Here is a 16,007-nt window from a genome sequence, read left to right as displayed (position 1 = left end):
GTAAGATCCATTAAATTTAATGGCACTTACTCCCAGGTAAGTGTGTTTAGGACTGCAGCCTCTGTTTCACATGTGAGATTATATTCTAAGGTTTTCTTCCTCCTGCAGAAGGGGTCTTTCCAGAAAAGGAATAAAACCTTAAGATACAACCTACGGTTTCTGTAAATCCACACAATGGAAACCACTCGGGCAAACAGTCCACTCCAGGGATAATTCAAACCAACAACCTTGAACTGAAAACTATTCTGTTTCAATATTAAGAGGCCTAAGCCTACTTAAATACAAGCACTTGGTCCTTACAGCAGCAGTTCCCAAACTGTGAGCCTTGGCTCCCTGGGGAGCTGTGGAAACCAGCCAGGGGAACTGCAAAATTCTTACAAAAACCCACCACCCTATACATTGTATAGGACTGTAGCCCTAAAGTTGAGTCGTGGCCAATGGCCCAGTAGTTCAAGGGAGCTGCCAGTCGAAGAAGTTTGGGAAGCACTGCTTTACAGGTTGTGGATTAACAGCCCAATCCTGAGATGCCAGGTGCTTGGGGCTGCCGTAGCGCCAAAATGACTGCTGCGGCATCCTGACCACACCTGGCAGCCGGCAGCTGCTCATCTGGAGAAGGGGGCATCTCCTTCCCCTGGGTAAGGGAAATGGTCCAACAATGGGGCTTCTTGACTCTGCATCAGCTATTGTGTTGGGCCTTGAGGCATGACATGGGGCTCTAGATTCCACAAAGCTCAGCTCTGCTGGTCCAGCCTCCCTCCCGCCCCACTCCCTCCCCTGCCACACCTCCTCCCTGCCCTCCACCCACCCTGGAACGCCTCCCCCCCACCTTCCCCCATGCTCCCATCACCTCCCTGTCACAAATGAACACAAATGCCCCAAGAGAAAATAGGTTTCCTTGCACAGGCGTATAAAGCCTATACCGTCTGCTTCTTAAAAACAGCTACCTGATCCCTTAGTTTCAACCCTTCCCCAAACCCTCCCTAAAATATGAAAGTGGCTTGTCTTGGGGGAAGGGTACAAGCAGGCTTGTCTTGGGGGAGGGTACAAGCAGGCAATTTGCCTCCCCACCTTGGTCACTCTGCCCACTTTTTCCATAGAAGAGGAAGGCATAAGGAGGTGTTGCTTCTCCAGCCCAATAACTCTGTGGTTGTGTGGCAACTGCTAAGTCCTTCTTTGCCAGAACCACAAAACGCACTGCTGTTCATGTCAAAAGGGTCCCTGCTGTACTACACTGGCAGCAGCAGCAACTAGGACTTGGGCTGTTTAGCTGTGCATTGCCAGTTGGGAGAAGGTATGGGTGTGGCAGGTGAGAAGCACTGGATTCAGTGGCTACCTCCAGTTGCTTTGGACAGCCAAGATCACACAAAGTCATTCTTAAACACTCAACGCTTTGCATGAAATCTGAACACATACAACATTTCCACCCTGACTCTTTAACAATTGTGTGATTTGCACCAAGAATATCAGAATCATACCCTGATAGAGTTCCATCCTTCAGCGATTCCTTCCTTTGCTTAATTAAGTACAAAGTGTCTTAAAATCGTATCAGGATATCCATGAAAGAATATAATGTGTGCAAAAAGATACATGCAAAAAGGACAAAAAGAGGGAAGACGGTTTAAGACAATGGTTCCCAAACTGTGGGTCGGGACCCACTGGTGGGTCACAACCTGATTTTGGTGAGTCGCATAAGGGTGCTGGAAAGATCAGAAAACTCATTGCCTCAAGACCTGAAGCTATTCAAAAATCAGATTGCTGCTAACTGATCAGATTGCTGCTAACAAAGAGCTCAGCTCCCACAGTTTGCAAGATAGTTGCTAACTGCCCTGCGAGGACCTGAGCTCCTACAGTTTGCAAGCTTGTGTAAATATAGGGAGTTAAATGTTTGAGGGTGCAATCCTAACCAACTTTCCAGCACTGGCATAGATGTGCCAGTGGAGCATGTGCTGCATCCTGCAGTTGGGGGGGGTATCACAGAGGCCTCCTCAAGGTAAGGCAATGTTTATTTCCTTACCTCAGAGTTGCATTGCCCTTACCTCAGTGCTGGAAAGTTGGTTAGGATTGTGCCCTGAGTGTCTTTTTTTCTGCTTATTATTACTTCTGTAAATAAATATTTCTTTATAGATCTCCTTTTTAAAAAAAAAAAAAATCTGCTAAACTTAGGTGGATCCCAATAGAGTGTCATTTCTGAATGTGGGTCCTGGTGTTAAAAAGTTTGAGAACCACTGGTTTAGGAAGACACAGGAATTTAAAGTTGGGCCTAGGCCAACTCAGCATTCAAGCCTTCCCATCAAGCCCTATTAATTTGCAAAAGACAGACTTGAATTGATTCATGCATCCGTAGAACAGCTTACATTACTTAAGGTTTGGGATATTTTACCATTGCCTACTTACAGCAGTAAACAACTGTAATAAAGAATATCACTTTACCCCCTTTGTTTCGTCTTAGTTATGCCGAAGGAGGCTTAAACAATTTTTCATGTTCACTTAAGGTGGCTTCCACTTGCCAAAGTTTTGACATCTCTGGAGTCTAAAAGGAATGGCCCTGGGAAAGCAGCCCAAGGACTCATGCGAGACGTCACACCGCAGAGGTAGCAAATAAGCAACAGCAGCCTGCCTTCCCAGCGGCAGAAAACATTGCAAAGCAATTGGAAACGCGAAACCACGAAGAGGGGTGCCCAATGCCGGGAAGGATATGACTCCCACAACCATCATAAACCCCTGTCAGGAGACGGGAACAGTGAAGGTTGCAGAAATTCCCTAATGATTAAAGGAGGTCAAGAGCAGCTGAGGTGTTGCTCAGAAGAGAGCAAATGTTCAAAGCACAACACAAATGAACATCTACACACTAAACACAGGGCACACTGCACAGCCTCCCTAGACTAAGTAGGAAAATCCAGACTGCACAGTTATGACCAAGCTGAAACGTCCCATGTGGCCAGACCTCTAGCCAAACTCCTTCCTCTTTAGCAGGCTTGCATGTAGCACATGTGTTCGAAACCTCTCTCTCTCACACACACACACACACTCTCTCTCTCTCTCTCTCTCTCTCTCTCTCTCTCACTCACTCACACACACACACACACACACACACTCTCTCTCTCTCTCTCTCTCTCTCTCCTTCTTCAGGAAGCCAAGCTAGGCCAGTTAAGGACAAGAAGGCAGCCAGCTCCACTTCAGCCTTTGCTTTGAGTCTGCTTGTCAATTTGCAAAAAAGCAATTAGCGCCTGTGGATACTCTACAGGAACATACTTCCCTCTTCTGGCACTGCAAATAAACTTTCAAACCTTCTGATCTCCATTCCAAATACAGAGTTATGGAGCTGTGCGAGTCCCAAAAGTTATCCTACTCGACTAACAGCCCCAAAACAGGACATGCATGCATAAGCCACTTAGAATTTAACAGAAATACTCAGGACCACATGGTGCATCACAAGAAGGAGATGCACCATGTCAAAGCTGCCACACAACAGGTGGCTACAGATAACTCCAGCAAGTGAGCCCAGCTACATCCTGGACAGAAAGAACAAGGATAGCCTCATGAAGCCCATCTGGATCATTAACTAATCTGCCTTTGGAGGGGGTGGTGTTCTAAATACAGGGCACAATCAACCTAGACATTCTCCTGTAAAAACTCTACTGAGAAGGATGGCAACTGTCTGAGACCACTACAGTGGTTTGTGCTCAAAGTACAAAGTTGAGTCACACATCAAACAAATCAGAGCAAGTTAGAGAACTGGCATCATTAAAAACGCAGTAGGGGTACGACAGCTCTAGTAGATGAGAAGAGGGCTATAGCTTAGTAAGAGCAATGGTGCTCTTGGCAACAGAGCACCTGCTTTGCAAGCAGAAGGTGCCAGATTCAATCCCCCTATTCTGTCCCAGGTCGGGCTTGAAAAGAACCCAGTCCACAAATCTGGAGACCCACTGCTAGTCAGTGCAGACAATACTGAGTTATATGGAACAATCTGACTCTGCAGAAGACGGGCAGCTCTTGATTTTCGGAACAAGTGCCAGCACTAAACATCTGAGCCAGCTTTATTAATGCAGCATAGCAATATGTGATAATGAACTGGCACAATATTAAGTACACACATATACAAAAGCTCCCTTCCTGCACACACCCCTCCTCTGCCCCATGAATTTATTTGCTGGTGTAGCAGGTTCAGGATCAGACTGCACTTGTCCAAATGCAAGGATTCAAGAATACAGTAGTGACCAGATTTGGGAAACAGTGTTCTCATTTCAGATCCACAGTTCTCTCAATTTGGCCAAATGTAAAAGACAAGGAAAGGAAGTAATAACTAGGATCTTGCCAGTTAATCCAGATTGCCAGTCAATTTCACTCCAAATTACTCACTCCAAAGGAGCATCAGGATTTAGAAAAGCCATTTTCAACCACTGTGCCATGGCACATTGGTGTGCCGCGAATGGTCCCCAGGTGTGCCGCGGGAATTTGGGAGAGGGTCATTTATCAATAGGACCATTGGGAGATGTGAGCCCCCATTGACAGCACAGTGTGCCTTGTCAATTGTCAAAAAATGGGTGGTGTGCCTTGACCATTTTAGTGCCTTGCCAGTGTGCCGCAAGATGAAAAAGGTTGAGAATCACTGATTTAGAGTGTTCATCTATTCCTCCCACCCCTGCAATCCATCTTCCAGTTCAATTTTTAAATTAATGCTCAAGTCAGTGCAAACACACCATGCTGTGGTCCGAAAGCCTTCTTCACAAGTCATCTCCGTCCTCCTCCCTTGTCCTTGATGTGTACGGCCACTCAACGATGAGGGGCAAGCACAACCTGCACTGTTATAAGGGGCACACCTTCATCTCTTCTTGCTACCTGACATTCCAAGGCTGAGCTCCAGTATCTAACACAGACATGAGCCTATCATACTGGGGAGGTGGCATCTGATGAAGTGGGTGCCAGTCTAGAAACTGTGTGTGGTTAGTGCCACAAAAAGTCTCCCAGTGTGCAACATGACTAAGGCTGCAATCCTATCCACACTTTCCTGGAAGTAAGCCCCACTATTTATAATGGGACTGACTTGTGAGTAGACATGCACAGAACTGGGCTCAGGCTGCAATCCCACCCACACTTTCCTGGGAGTGAGCCCCATTGACTCTGATGGGACTGACTTCTGAGCAGACATGCGTAGAATTGGGCTCTAACAGCATATCCACTCCGCTCCATTGAGTTCCATGGGACCTGCTCCCACGTTCGGGTTTGGCAGCCTGCATCGGAAGGGCTGGTCCTGCCCTCGTCCAGCCTGCCCGCCCGCCTCCGCAAGGTCCCCTCCCACCGCTGCCAACCGAGGGATGCTCCGGATTCCAGGTGCCAGGCAGGGGCGCGCGCCAAGCAGGTGTCCCGCCAGGGCTCAGCCTCGGGAAGCCCCACGCGCCTGCCCTGCCCGCCTTACCCTTTGAGCGCATCGTGCCCGGCGGCGCCTCCGCCCGCCTGCCCTCGCCGCTTGGCCCGGCTGGCGCGGCTGTTGGTGTCCTTGGCGGCGGCTTCCAAGCCGCTCTGGGCCGCCCCTTCGCCCGGGGAGGACGCGGAGACCAGCAGCACGCTCAGTCCCAGGGCGCAGCGCAGGAGCAGCCTGCCCAGCCGCATGTCGGAGCCGGGCGGGGGGCGCAGGGGGGTCGCGGCTCCTCCTGCTTCGTCCCTTCCTGGAGGCGCGCTCCGCCTGCCTCTCTCCTCGGCCCCCCTTGCACTGGGGTCGCGTCCGCGCCGCTGCAAGGGGGCTCGGCGCCCTCTCCTCCTCCGCCTCCTCCCCGGGCTCAGCAGAGACTCTCCCCGGCCGAGCTGCAAGAGAAGCAGGAAAGGAACCGTTAGGTGGCCAGGCGAGGCGAGGCGAGGCGCAGCCAGCCGGGCAGGGGCTCCCTCCGTCCCTCCCCCCGCCCAGAGCATCCCAGCCAGGAGGCGCCCGCTGCTGTCACCTCAGGGAAGGTGCCTCTCCAGGGGCGCCCGCTCCTTCCCGCTTCCAGGCAACGCCAGGGGGGACCTGGAGCCGGGGCACCCGCTGCTGCTGCCGCCCTGAGGGCTGCCCTTCTTCCCAGCAGGGTGCCGCATCCAGCTCTGCCTGACGCGCCCTCCGCTGCCTGCCTGCGCTCTCCTCGTCCCTGCCTGCCTGCCTGCCCGCCCTCCCTCTCTCTTTTTCCCCTCTCCCCCCTCGCTCTCCCCACCTCCTCAAGTATCGCTTCTCGCGAGAGAGAAGGGCAAGGAAGCCAAGGCAGCACGCCGAGCCAGAGAGAGGCAGGCGCCGCCGGCCGGCCGGCCCCCCGCCTCTCCGCGCGCGAACCCCAGCCAGAGGCTCTCCCCGGTGCGCTTTTGCGCGCGGCGGCCCAGGGAGGGGAGCTGGCAGGCTGGCGCTCCAGACCCGCGCCCCGGCTTGGCACCGCCGCTGCCTGCCTGCCTTCCTCCTCCTCCAGAGAACAGGTCAGATGGCACCCCGGGCTTGGCAGCCGTCTAGACGGCAGATTAACCTTCCTTGTGATCCTGAAGGGCTGACCTGCAAAGTGAGGGGAGACACAGGCACGCACGCACACGTCCCAGGGCCAGGAATGCGCCCACTAGCCTGGCAGCCAGGCATGGTGGCCCCACAAAGTGAGAGAACACAACACACACACCCCAGGGCCAAGAATGCGCCCACTGGCCAGGCATGGTGACTCCACGAAGTGTGGGGAGACACACACAGGCACACACACACCCAGGCCAAGAATTTGCCTCTAGCCTGGCAGCCAGGCATGGTAGCCCCACAAAGTGAGAGAACACAACACACCCCAGGGCCAAGAATGCGCCCACTGGCCAGGCATGGTGACTCCACAAAGTGTGGGGAGACACACACAGGCACACACACACCCAGGCCAAGAATTTGCCTCCAGCCTGGCAGCCAGGCATGGTAGCCCCACAAAGTGAGAGAACACAACACACGCACCCCAGGGCCGAGAATGCGACCACTGGCCAGGCATGGTGACTCCACAAAGTGTGGGAAGACACACACAGGCACACACACACCCAGGCCAAGAATTTGCCTCTAGCCTGGCAGCCAGGCATGGTAGCCCCACAAAGTGAGGGGAGGCACACACACACACCCCAGGGCCAAGAATGTGCCCACTAGCCTGGCATCCAGGCATGGTGGTTCCACAAAGTGCAGGAAGGTACACACAGACAGACACGAACACACTCACAAACCCAGGCCAAGAATATGCCACTAGCCTGGCAGCCAGGCAAGGTGGCCCCAAGCAGGGAACCCCTGGCATGTGATCATAGCCCAGGGGGAGCCAAAAGAGTGGGTGGAAGATTCCTGAATACAGTTGGAACCCAAGCCCAGGCATGTCTACTCAGATGTATTGTATTGGCAACCTTCAGTCTCAAAAGACTATGGTATCGCGCTCTGAAAGGTGGTTCTGGCACAGCGTCTAGTGTGCTGAAAAGGCCAATCCGGGAGTGACAATCCCTTCCACAGCGGGAGCAAGTGCAGTCTGTCCCTGGTCTGTCTCCCTGGCTATGGGCCTTCCTTCTTTGCCTCTTTAACATAAGAACAGCCCCACTGGTCCAGGCCATAGGCCCATCTAGTCCAGCTTCCTGTATCTCACAGCGACCCACCAAATGCCCCAGGGAGCACACCAGATAACAAGAGACCTCATCCTGGTGCCCTCCCTTGCATCTGGCATTCAGACATAACCCATTTCCCATTTCTCTTTGCCTCAGACTGGCAAAGTGTCTCTTCAAACTGGGAAAGGCCTGGGAAAGGCATGCTAGGAAAGGCCTGCCTCCAAGTGGGCCGCTCAGAGGCCAGGGTTTCCTACTTGTTGAGGTCCACTCCTAAGGCCTTCAGATCCCTCTTGCAGATGTCCTTGTATCGCAGCTGTGGTCTACCTGTAGGGCGCTTTCCTTGCACGAGTTCTCCATAGAGGAGATCCTTAGAGGAGCCCATCATCCATTCTCACGACATGACCGAGCCAACACAGGTGTCTCTGTTTCAGCAGTGCATACATGCTAGGGATTCCAGCACATTCCAGGACTGTGTTGTTAGGAACTTTGTCCTGCCAGGTGATGCTCAGATGTAAGTCCCATCATAGTCAGTGGGGCTTACTCCCAGGTAAGTATGCTTAGAATTGCAGCCTAAGGGCCCAATCCTATTGTGCCCTACCACCAGCACTAAGCTCCAGCACCAGTGCTGGGTGTTGTAAACGTGCTGTAAAGGATGTTTACAGCACCCTCTGAGTAGGGAGCGCAAGCGCTGGGTCAGCACTGTGCCTGGCACCTAATGGTGGATGCCACGGAAGCACCCAAGGGTAAGTCACAGCACCAGGCCACAGTGCAGGTTTTCAGGGTGGGAGGCAGGTGTTCTGGGCTGGGGGGCGGGACCGGCCTGGCTGTGCCAGATTCTATCCTCTGTGTCAGATTGTAAAGCCCGATACAGAGGTTCTCAAGTCTGCTCTGGCGAAATAACCATTGCGAAATAACCAAAACTTGAAAAGCCCCATTACAGGGCATGGGGCTTTCCTTGGGGGAAGGGGACAAAAGAACCCTTCCCCCAAGAAGACCCCTGGTGGCTTCCTAGCACCCATAGGATACAGCAAGTGCTATTTTGGCACTGCTGTTCATCCAGACACCAGGAACCATTGGATTGGCCTGCTCCTTAAGCCACTCCTCTGCCACTTGTCAAATCAGGGTAGTTGGAAAATGAACTTTCCTAGCACTGCCTACCACTGCTGGTCCTGGCAATTCATGTTAGGTCAAAAAATAAATACAGGTCGTGCCTCATTATCCACAGAGGTTCCGTTCCAGACACCAAAATCCAGTGATTTTGGATAAAAATCAGTGGGTACCCAATTCTGTTTAGCATTTGGTCTTTTTTCATCACCTGTTCAGGCTGCCGGCAACCTGCTCTCTTCATGCTATAACCTTGAATGCTTATAGTGCCCTGGTTAAAGCAAGAAACACTGGTAAGTTTTAAAAGAACGTTAATGGGTGCAAATCTGCAGATAATTGAAACCACGGATACAGAATCCGTGAATACAGGGGCCGAACTGTAAATTACTGTTGTTATTCCTTATGCACGCTTATATATATGAACAGTAAGCCCCAAAGGAGGTTCTGATTTGGGATTCTGTAAATACTGGTCAATCCCTGTTTATGTTGAGCACATAACATCATCTCTAACATGCAGTGGATATTTATCACATAATACAATATATGAACTCCCAGCCTTACTTAGGGGCCTAAACTCTGTCCCATGAGTTCAAACTTCCAACAGATTGTCTGATAACTCATTTTTGGTGCAAGCCTTAGAATTTCATGACTGCGTTGCCAATGACTTTGATTCAATGGGACCAGGAGACGCCAAAGACAACAGAGCCAACAATTACTTAGAGGCGTAAGGGGCGTTAATATTACATTCTTCCTATCTTTGAAATCATAAAACGGCATAATCTTGGCCGTCAGAGAAGGGTGGTAGGTTTTGTTTAGTTTTGGCCTTCATTATACAAGTTAATGTCATTATACAAGACATTATACAAGTTAACCCTTAGATTGCAAAGCAGGAGATGTAATGGCTCTGATTTCATAGTAGGAGTGGGCTGTAGGATTGGATTTCTTCCTCCTGATTGCTAATGCTCATCTCCAACCTTAACCATGGTTCAAATGCACCCTTGGAATTGATGTTAACTGCATGTAAAGCTAACTAGGAGCCAAATTACATATGATGTGAAATGTGTAGTTGAGACCTGCATGCTTCTTTTTTCTACGGAAAATAGGAGCAAACAACTGCATTTGGCAGGGGGCTTTAACCTTCACCCCTGCCACATTCCAGTCCAGCCCCATCACCTCTGCTATTTTCTCTGCAAGGGAACCTTCTGTTGGCACCAGTGGTTCCTTTTAACCAGGGTTTGCTAACCAGCTACAAACCCAGGTTAGAAATTATAATTAACCCATTTTTGTCTGGCCGAAAGGTGTACACATCTCATCCCTGTTGCATATACACAACGTTAGGCAAAAATGGCTTAACCAGGGAAACTGCTTAGTTTTAATAGCACTTAGGCCCCGATCCTAAGCCAGGGCAGTGCCATCAGCCAGCACACTGCCCCAGCAACCGCCCTCACAAAAGTGCTGTACGGCACTCCTACACCAGCGGACAGGACACTGTGACTGAGGCTGCTACCAAATCCTGTGCCCCCCTCCCAAGGTATACACGTGCCTCCTCTGTTCAGTACCAGCAAAACAGCCAGCTCAGAGGAGACCCATTGGGGCCACCGGGGCTCTACACGGGATAAGGAAATATTTATTCAGTTACCCGGAGGAGACTCCTACGGTTGCCCCAGCCCCATTGGATACAGCAGTGGCTATCTTGGCACCACTGTTCCTCATAGTGGTCCCAGGGCTTAGGATCGGGCTGTTAATGTCACTGGTGACATATCCTTTAACCACTGTTACCGTGGGGCGCGGGAATTTACTGCAAGAAGGAAAAGGGCTGCAGGATGGAAAAATTCAATCCTGCAACTGGCTCTCATTCTCCCCACAGAGATTGGGCCAGAGACTGTGCAGCTCTTCAAACAGGTTGCTTGTATTGTTTCGCGAGAACAACACGCTCAGGGGGAGTAACTTGTTTCACTGAGGATGGAACTAGCAAACACAGTTTCCAACCGTTTATCAGTCTGGTGATACTGGTGCTGTGAGAGCGGGGAGAGACAGGGTCAGCCCGTTCGTGAGGCCAACTGAGGCTGTCTCAGGCAGCAGGTTGGCAGGGGGGCCCCCATCTTCATCCTCCCATTTGCCTCTGTTGCTCCTTTTTGTTGGAGATGCTAACCACTCTCATCTCATCCATATTCCCTCTTCAGTTTTGTTTCCTTCTTTTTTCCACTCTAGGGAGTTGGCTGATACGTCAGAGCATAGGCTGATACATCACCAGGTGGGCAGCATTTAGCACACAGACTTGGATACCAGGAGTTCTTGAGCTGGCTATGGGTAAAGGCTTGCAGAAAATAACTCACGGGGTGGAGGGCGAGGTGCTTAATCCCTCCTCTGCCCAGTGATTCTTCCCTATGAATGACCCTGGCTGTTTTTAATTAAGCAATTTCTGCCCAGTGTTGCATATATGTAACAGGGACCAAATGTGTATACCTGTGGTCTGGGCAAAAATGGGTTAACTTAGGCTGTGTTCATTTTTCTAATAGAAAATAGGAGGAAGTGACATTCCTAGCATAGTGGTTCTCACACATTTAGCACCAGGACCCACTTTTTAGAATGAGAATCTGTCTGGACCCACCAGAAGTGTTGTCATGACCGGAAGTGACATCATCAAGCAGGAAAATTTTTGACAATCCTAGGCTGCAATCCTACCCACACTTACCCAGGAGTAAGTCCCATTTACTGTCATTGTGAAAAGAATATATGTAGTAGCTTGTTAAAAGTACAGGTCTGTAACATTTCCCCAAATGCAGACACATACCATGGTAGCAACAAGTCTAATATATTAAAAATAGAATATTGAAATGAATGGGGACCCACCTGAAATTGGCTCGCGACCCACGTAGTGGGTCCCAACCCACAGTCTGTGAAACACTGCTCTAGCATACTTCTAGCACGCCTCATTTTTTAAAACAACAAAATGTCATCCAGTCATAGAGGAATCTTTGAAATTAAATGCATGGAGGCTGCCAAGTTGTTACCATAATATATGGATGCTGTTATGTTTCTGTTAGGAAATCCAATTCATGGTAGCAGCTGTCTTTAATAGCTTTGAGCTCGCAATAAAGTTGCTAGCATGGCAAGTGTGCTAGAATGTGAAAAGAGTACATGCCCCGATCGTGCTGGAAGGAGGAAAAAAAAAAGCTCTCTAGCACTTCCAGCACTAGAATCTGAAAAACAAATGCAGCCCTACTGTTCCCTAACCAGGCTCCAAGACCTAAAAGAAGTCCAGCTGGTGGAGAAAAACAACCTAAGGGAAGCACTTGTTGAGGAGACTCAGGACCCAGTCCTATCCAGTGCCAGTGCAACAGTGCCAATGGGGCATGCACTGCATTCTGTGGCGGGGAGGCAATCACAGAGGCCTCCTTAAGATATGGGAACATTTGTTCCCTTACCTCGAGGCTGCATTGCGGCTGCACTGGTGCTGGAAACTTGGATAGGATTGAGCCCTCAGGTGACTCGCAGTCCCGTCCTCTAATTTTCCCTACAGATGCCCCCCCCCCTTTGCCTTACATTTTTAGCTGCTCAGCCAATGTGGGCTATAGCTAATATTTACAAGATGGTCTTGCCACATCCTCAACAAATGTGTCTCAAAACAGAAGATGGGGTGAATATCAGGTTCATTGCTATGAATGCTGTAATGCCCTGTTCAAAAGGGCTTGAAATAAAATTTAGTTGTATCTCTCCCTCAGAAGTGTGTGCGCTGGTGGTGATGCTGGTGAAGCATAGTACTGTAGCATACAAGAAAAAGACAGATCCATGCAGAAAAATGGCAGCATAGTTTGGCTAAGAATCCACATTGTTATCATGGTTCTTAACTAAAATATTTAAATATAGTGATGTGTACTTGTGGTGCTAGGGACAAGCATTATAAATTTGCTTTCTGTATTGCTTATAATTCTCTTATGTATTTTTTTTCCTCTTGTATAGTATATTCCATTTAATTAAACTTTTTTCTGGGAGAAATTGGCATCCCACCTAGTAGGTCCCGACCCACAGTTTGAGAAACACTGGCCTAGAAGGAAATAACTAAACTAAATCCTCTATAGCAGTGATTTTTAACCACTGCATCATGGCGCATTTGTGTGCCATGAAAGGTCTGCAGGTGTGCTGTGGAAAATTTGGGAGAGGGTCATTTATTAGTAGACCCATTGTGGGATGTGAGCCCCCACCGGCAGCATGGTGTGCCTTGTCAATTGTCAAAAAAATGGATGGTGTGCCTTGAAAATTGTAAAGCCTTGTCAGCCTGCCATGAGATGAAAAAGGTTGAAAATTGCTGCTGTGTAGAGACAGGGATTCTTTCAGCAACAGAAAGCGTTATCTCGGGCAAGTCACCCAAATGCAGTTTCTACTCCTTTTCAAAAACCTTTCATGAAAGGAAAGGCTTTTGGAAAAGCGGTGCAGATTCTGACCTCTATAGTGATTTGAAATATTATGGGGGAAGGGATGTTGTGATTTTTCAGCCATTGCCCATCTCTACCAGTTATGCCAACGGCTTCCCCTGAGTGTCTGTTGCTGCTCCATTATTTTCCAGTGAAGAGCAGATGTATGACATTGTATTTTGCAGTTGTTAAACAGCACCAGATGTGTACCAAAGTGCCGTTCCACATCTTCACTGGCCCACAGAGCCAAGCCAGAGTCTTAGCAAGAGCCTTTTGTTCTGGTCAGGGATTTCCAGGGTTCCTGCCAAGCTGGGGGGAAAGCCAGCGAAATGTCACTTGCAAATGCAGCCGTTAAGATGAAAAGATGCACTGTTGTGTTAATATTTTGCTGTCTCCTGTACGTTGCGTTCATGTCATTCATGTTTCAAAACAGAGAAGAAGCTGCAAGGTCCACATTCTGCAAACTGAATGGACTGAGTGGAAGAATTCAGCTCAAATTAAAAATAGCCCGGTGTCGCAAGACTTCAAATTCCAAATGGGTAACTACAATTTTATAGGCAAGAAGCAACACTTCCCACTCACAACCCATTGCCAGAATGCCCAACCTTATGTCAGCAAAATATATACAGCCTAGACCTGCATGACTTGTGACCTACCAAGCTGAATACAGACCACCAGTCCTGTCTGGCAGCCAGGCAGGGCCTTGCTCAGTCTCTTATTGTTCCAAGAGTGATTTCTGCCTCTCTGCCAGGCCTTGCCCAAGACCTCCCTGCACCAGAGACAAGGCATCAAATGTCACTGTGACCACCCTTAACTAGCAGTGCACCAGCCTCCACTGCTCCCTACAAAAGCAAGAGGGGAACAGAGCTGAAGAAGACGTGTGGAGGAGAGCAGAGTTGTGGGGTAGAGAGCATCATTACAGTGCACATGTGCAGGTGTCTGTACATGGGTGTGTGAGAATGACTTATGCATGCTTTCATTTTGGAAGTTAACCTGGGGGCTGGATCCCTTCAATATAGAGTCATACTACTGAATCTGTGTGAATACCTGGACATGTGTACAGATCAACAAGATGTGCAGATATTGTACATGAATGAAATGCAGGAATTTTCAACCACTGTGCCATGACATATTGGTATGCCTTAGGAATTTGATGGATGTCATTTATTAGCTGGGCCACTGGGGGATGCAAGTCCTCCATCAGCAGCATTGTGTGCCTTGTCAGTTGTTAAAAAACTGTGTGCCTTGACCATTTTAGCGCCTTGTCAGTATGCCATGAAATGAAAAAAAAAATTAAAATCACTGATCTAACCTGTCATTTTGTCCTGTAACCTCTATAATATGTACCTGTGCCCTTTGAAAACAGTGCAAACAATATTTTAATCCACTAATCAGAATTCTTGTTCTGAGCATGCTCTCTGGTATAGACCTTGTTAACAGACTTGTATTATATTAAAATATATTTTCCAGTGGGGCTACTGCAGCTCACCATGGAGGGATGGGGGCGAAAAGCAAGGCACCCAGCCCATGCACCTGCCCTTCTCATGCATCTTTGGGCTCCTTCTGAGATGCCTGTGACAGTGAGGCAGGGAGCACATGAGGTAGAATACTGATAGTTAAGAAAATGTAATCTGGTTCACAGCTAATGAGAAGGAATAACTTGTGGAAGATTTTTTAAAAGCATTAAATCTGTAGGTATGAGGGAGAATAAATGGTTGAGTATTAGTTACGCAGTGCTCTCAGGATGCTCTTAAGAGATGTGGAAAAGAGTGTCTTCCTTCCCTCCTTTCTTAGGGTGTCTGGGCAACTTATTGGAACCCCCATAATGCTACTGGGCTAGGCAGGGTTTTGACAGGTTTGCTGATTGGCTATGCCTCTTCCCTCCTTTTCCAAAAGGCTCCCAATTATTTTTTTCACAGCTTTCAACTTATGAATAAATTACGTGTCCTGCAGAGCGGTCATGTAGATACAAGGAAAGTTTCTCTTTTTCGCACAGAGCCTTTTTGCTTTCAACCCTCAGAACAAATGCCACGCAGTATATTATGTTTACTCATGTGGAGGCCGACATTCCATTCATGTTGTTTTGATAAACAAATTTGTCAAGGAGATGAATGGATTTTTATGTTTGTAGAAAATTGATTTCCCTTGCCCTTCCAGTCAGACACACATTCCAAATTGCTGTGGATTTCTAATGAGGAAAAACATAAGAACAGCCCCACTGGATCAGGCCATACTTGCAAAGAAAAGCATTTCCTTATAACAAAAAATAAATATCAGCCAGTCAACAAGGAATGTATGTATTAATGATAAATGCAAAAAGAAAACATTGCGTACTTGGTAGTTCTTCCTAATATGGACAGAGGGCAGGTTCAAACATGAATGTTCAGCTGTTGGTGACCACAGCATCAAGTGATCAGTGAAGCTGCTGTTGCATATTAAATCACCAAATACAACATACATAGCCCTCAGCATCAACTCAAACACAATAGTTTACAGGGGAGTAAGATCACCTGCTCCCCAGCATCAATTGTTGGGGAGATCAAATCATGAAAAAGTCAAGCAGTCAATGCATGTGTGAACCAGCCTGCCACCAAAATCTCACTGCTAAGAACACCCTGAAGTAGGTTGAAATGGGGTTAAAGCACCTTCTCTACAAAGAAGGGTAAGGATGAATGCATTAGGGGCTTTTAGTTTTGAAGAAGCAATGGCTAAGGAGGTGATGTGATAGAAGCTTTTCTCTTCTGGAGTACTAGAACTAGGGTGCCAACTGATTAAATTGATTAGCAGTAGGTTCAAGAGATTCAAAAGATGTTCTTTGCACAAAACAATTATTGAATTCAACTACCAAAAGATAATAGTCCTGGTGATGGCCACCAGCTTAAATTGCTTTAAAAGGAGAATAAACACTTCTAAGGGCACCACCCCCCATGGATC

The 16,007-nt window shown here is 48.6% G+C and overlaps 1 protein-coding gene across 3 annotated transcripts in view; it reads right to left on the bottom strand.

The window, feature by feature from the left end:
• The window catches only part of FBN1 (fibrillin 1), a 209,991-nt gene extending 203,904 nt beyond the window's left edge, over window positions 1-6,087 (bottom strand). For all 3 annotated transcript variants that reach the window (XM_066635255.1, XM_066635256.1, XM_066635257.1), the window contains exons 1-2: window positions 5,937-6,087; window positions 5,417-5,802 (exon numbers count right to left, since the gene is read on the bottom strand). In XM_066635255.1, the coding sequence (XP_066491352.1) occupies window positions 5,417-5,610 (194 nt within the window). In that variant the 5' untranslated portion in view covers window positions 5,611-5,802; window positions 5,937-6,087. The remainder of the gene's footprint in view (window positions 1-5,416; window positions 5,803-5,936) is intronic.
• Window positions 6,088-16,007: the final 9,920 nt, after the last annotated feature.

The sequence above is a fragment of the Tiliqua scincoides genome, chromosome 8 (assembly GCF_035046505.1).
Source record: "Tiliqua scincoides isolate rTilSci1 chromosome 8, rTilSci1.hap2, whole genome shotgun sequence".
NCBI classification, from domain to species: Eukaryota; Metazoa; Chordata; class Lepidosauria; order Squamata; family Scincidae; genus Tiliqua; species Tiliqua scincoides.
Note: the sequence above shows the minus strand (reverse complement) of the source record. Positions and strands in the feature narration are given on the sequence as shown.